Here is a 4390-nt window from a genome sequence, read left to right as displayed (position 1 = left end):
ATTTGTCTGAATGAAGAGAGCACTTACATCAGCTTCCAAACTTTCTCATCAGCCAATCTAAAGGACACAGTCAGAGACATCTAACCACTGTTGGCCTGCAGATGGAGACTCAGGTTACAGTAATTCTGGGTTGCATTATCTAATGCATCTCTCAGAGCCCAGAGCTGTACACTTCCTTCAGAAAGGAGATGATTGACTTTTTTTTAATGTTGTTATTCTTATGTTTTAATCTTTATTTAAAGCAGTGGATTGATTCAAGAAAGACTTTTGGCAGACAGACGTGTGAAGTTGGTCACGTTTCTCACTTACCAAGCTGTTCGTTGTCTTCTGTCTGAGCGTTCCTCTACTAACGCACACCTTCGGGTGGCCCATCTACTCCAGCAAACATGACTAAAATGTTATCGGCCCAGGAGGCTGCCAAGATCTATCACACAAATTACGTGAGGAATGCGAGGGCCGTCGGTGTGCTGTGGACTATCTTCACCATCTGCTTCGCCATCATCTGTGTGGTGGTCTTCATTCAGCCTTACTGGATTGGAGACAGTGTTGACACCCCTCAGTCAGGCTACTTTGGGCTCTTTCACTACTGCATTGGGAACCCCATCACAGGAGAGCTGGTGTGTAAGGGCAGTGCTTTGGACTTTGGATCCATCCCTTCAGGTGCCTTCAAAACCGCTATGTTCTTCGTTGGGATCTCTTTGCTGCTGATCGTAGGGACTATTGTCTGCTTTAGTTTGTTTTTCTTCTGCAACTCGGGCAGCGTTTACAAGATCTGTGCCTGGATGCAATTGGCAGCTGGTTAGTAGAACTATTTTCCTGAATTTGAGTTTTAATGATGACATAAACGTTAATTATAATATAATATAATATAATATAATATAATATTGAACCACCAATGTAAAAAAAAAAAAAAAAAGTATTTTATTTTATTTATTTGTTTTCATATACAGTGCCCCAATAAGTATTTTGACACCTAAGTTACATTTAAAATGTATTTTCTTAAAAATATAACATCTTAAATGTATTATATATCAAACGCAAGTGGCATTAATTTGTTGCTTTTTGTTTAAGTGATATAATGTGTCTGCAGATGCTGTTTAATATTTTATTATCTAATGCAATGACATTCAGTCATTTCTAAATGTGTTTTAAATGCAGTGTTTATTTTGTATTATTTATAGACTATTATAGTATTTATTAATATTTTGAATTGGCTTTTATGTTATATTTTTAGTTTTAATTTTAGTTGAAATTTTAGTCATGTACATTACAAATTTCAACTCACATTAAAACTAAAAATACAAAATAAAAGCTAATTCAAAATATTATTAATAATTCATATCAATGTGGCTTTTTTAAATTTTCAGTTTCATTTTTATTTTAGTTTTAGTTATGTATTTATTTTTCATTCTTAAAACTTGAACAAATTCGAAATGTTGCCTTGGCAACTGTTTTTTTTGTTTTGTTTTTTGTTTCTTTAAAACTAAAGTTTTTCATCAAATATTTATATTTGGTTACAGATTTATTTAAATTAACACAAATAAAAGTCTTAGTTTTTAGATTTAATTTTATTAATAAAATTAATACAGTGTGAGTTAATGGTCTGTAAAAGTTATTATAGTAGTTATTATATTATAGTTATTAAGTACTGACTAAATCGTGCTAAACCACTGCATGAGGTTACTCACGACTTCAGCACCCTGGATAGTTCCACGTCAGCCAATGCTGCTTTACAGTATATCAATGGAATATATTAAAAATGTGCTGCGTTGTGAAATATCATATTTTTTAAGTCTTGTTCTATCTAGTGAAGCTGTCAATGAGGACACGGATAACCCTCTCATCACATCATGTTACATAATGCATTTGCAATGCTTACTCTTTAAACGAAAGTGAGAGTGATAATGAGAGCGAGTGTGTGTAAGATAATACCCACAGCAGCACCAGCTGCCCTGCAGAGAGTATATTGTCATATGAATAATAAATGATGAGTTAAGTGTGGCTGAAGTTGCCAGGCAACAGCCCCAATGCAAAGTATTTCTGGTAGCCAAGAGTATTTTTGATGAAATGTGAAGGAGTCCTGCTTTTTCTCCAGTGAATAATTCTCAGGGTGGGTTTATTTTTGATAGTTAGCCTACCTTCTGTATAGACTTAAAGATTAAAGTCTACAAGAGGTATTGAACATTTACACCATATTGACCAAAAATAAAAGCGATTTCAATACATTTTTTCACACTATTTCAAGTAAGGAGTGGGATGGGGGGGGGGGGGGGGGGGGGGTGAAGGAACACCTCTTTGAGATATGTAATATAAAGCATATATTTATTTTATTAAGCAATATCACAGAAGAGCCTACATTTTTTATGTGAAGTTGTTCCCAAACAATCTGTGTTGTATACCCCACTGTAGAAATAAAGGTGGTTTGAATGAAAAGTGCTGAATTCAGCTCAGCCAATCAAGTTTAAAGGCTGGACCTGTTATGTGAAATTAAAGGATTGTCAGCTTCATCGGAACAATTGTAAAACACAACATACTTTAATGTAAACAATTGTAAAACACAACAACCTTCACTTAATTTGTTTCTTTTCTATCTTCAGCGACTTGTATGGTCATAGGCTGTATGATCTATCCAGACGGCTGGGACTCAGAGGAGGTGAAGAGGATGTGTGGTCAGCGGACGGATAAATACACGCTGGGTAACTGCACAGTGCGCTGGGCGTACATCCTGGCCATCATCAGCATCATGGATTCCCTCATATTATCCTTCCTGGCCTTCGTCCTGGGCAACCGGCAAGACAAACTGCTGCCAGAGGACTTCCAGGTGGAGGGGAAGAAAGGTAGGCTACAGACTTATACTGTGTGTTACCGATTACTAGAGTCCATTACTGATTACAAACTACATGACAACAATCGTTATTAGTAGCGTCATCTATTACACATTTAAAGTCATTTATTCCGATTACTTTTTGATTTATCACATTTGAATGGGTTTCAGTTTCACATATGCATGTTCTTGTGTTAATATGTAATCATGTAAAGTAATTTAGTTATTTGATTTTAACATGTAATATAATCTAATAACAAGTACTTAAAGGGATAATTCACCCAAAAATGAAAATTCTGTCATTAATTACTTGCCCTCGTGTCGTTCCAAACCCGTAAGACCTTCGTTCATCTTCGGAAAACAAATTAAGATATTTTTGATGAAATCCGAGAGCTCTCTGGCCCTCCATAGACAGCAAGGATATTTCCACGATCAACGCACAGAAACTTAGCAAGGAGATCAGTAAAATAATCCATGTGACATCATGGGTTCAACCGTAAATTTTACCAAGCTACGAGAATACTTTTTGTGCGCAAGGAAAACAATAATAAAAATGTATTCAGCAATTCTTCTCCCAGAGTTATCGTCTTCAGCCATTTTAGAGAGTAGCACAGAATTTAATCAGTGTTGTTTACGTTCAGCAGATGTAAACAATGCTGATTAAGTTGATTAACTCGGGGAGAAGAACTGCTGAATAAAGTGTTATTATTGTTTTCTTTGCACACAAAAAGTATTCTCGTAGCTTGGTAAAATTATGGTTGAACTCCTGATGTCACGTGGATTATTTTACCGAAGTCCTTACTCAATTTCTGAACCTTGATTGTGGTAACGTTAGTATCGTTGCTGTCTATGGGAGGGTCAGAGAGCTCTCAGATTTCATCAAAAATATCTTTATTAAATATCATTTGTGTTCGGACGATGAACGGAGGTCTTACGGGTTTGGAACGACACGAGGGGGAGTAATTAATGACAGAATTTTCATTTTGGGGTGAACTAACCCTTTAATTTGTGGAATCAGATTACATAATCCAAATGTAATCAGTTACTACCAAGCACTGGTTACCTTCAATTTTTAGAGAAAAGAGATATAAGTGTTTAAAATAGCATTGGTGGGGGTAAATAATCACACGTTTCTTTTGTTTGGTGAGCTGTTCCTCTAAATAATATAAGAGAGATGGGCAGAGGGTGTTTTGTTCTAGCCTTCACCCTTTTATCTGATCTATCTAAAGCTGGTATCTCATGGTGGTGTAAAGTTGGTTTAAAAAAAAAAAAAAAAAGGCTCATGTATCTTCTGCTGTGTAAAAATAACAATGCCCAGAGAGACCGGATTCCTTGTTTTGCTCTCTGTGACGACCGTAGCAGAGCTTTGTAATCACAGAGAGCCCAATTCAAACAGGCAGCGCTAGTAAAATGAATTCTATTAGCCGTGGCAGATGTGTGCCTTTCATTAGCGTGCTCAGTCACTCGCAACAACACTATTCCTGTTCACATATTCCTCATACAATGCTGTGAATGTTGTTGAGAAGCTAATATAGCTCTCTTTTTTTGTCTTTAGAGGAAGCATGA

General features: G+C 36.1%; 1 protein-coding gene across 1 annotated transcript; it reads left to right on the top strand.

Moving 5' to 3' along the window:
* Window positions 1-386: 386 nt before the first annotated feature.
* On the top strand, window positions 387-4390 carry LOC306856977 (LHFPL tetraspan subfamily member 5 protein-like; the record flags this gene model as incomplete). The annotated part of the gene is made up of 3 exons (XM_079396569.1): window positions 387-798; window positions 2598-2837; window positions 4380-4390. The coding sequence occupies 3 exons, from the start codon at window positions 387-389 to the stop codon at window positions 4388-4390; spliced, it is 663 nt and encodes a 220-aa protein (XP_079252695.1).

The sequence above is a fragment of the Barbus barbus genome (assembly GCF_936440315.1).
Source record: "Barbus barbus genome assembly, chromosome: 37".
Lineage (NCBI taxonomy): Eukaryota > Metazoa > Chordata > Actinopteri > Cypriniformes > Cyprinidae > Barbus > Barbus barbus.
The sequence above is the reverse complement of the archived record's forward strand: the minus strand, read 5'-3'. Positions and strand labels throughout refer to the sequence as shown.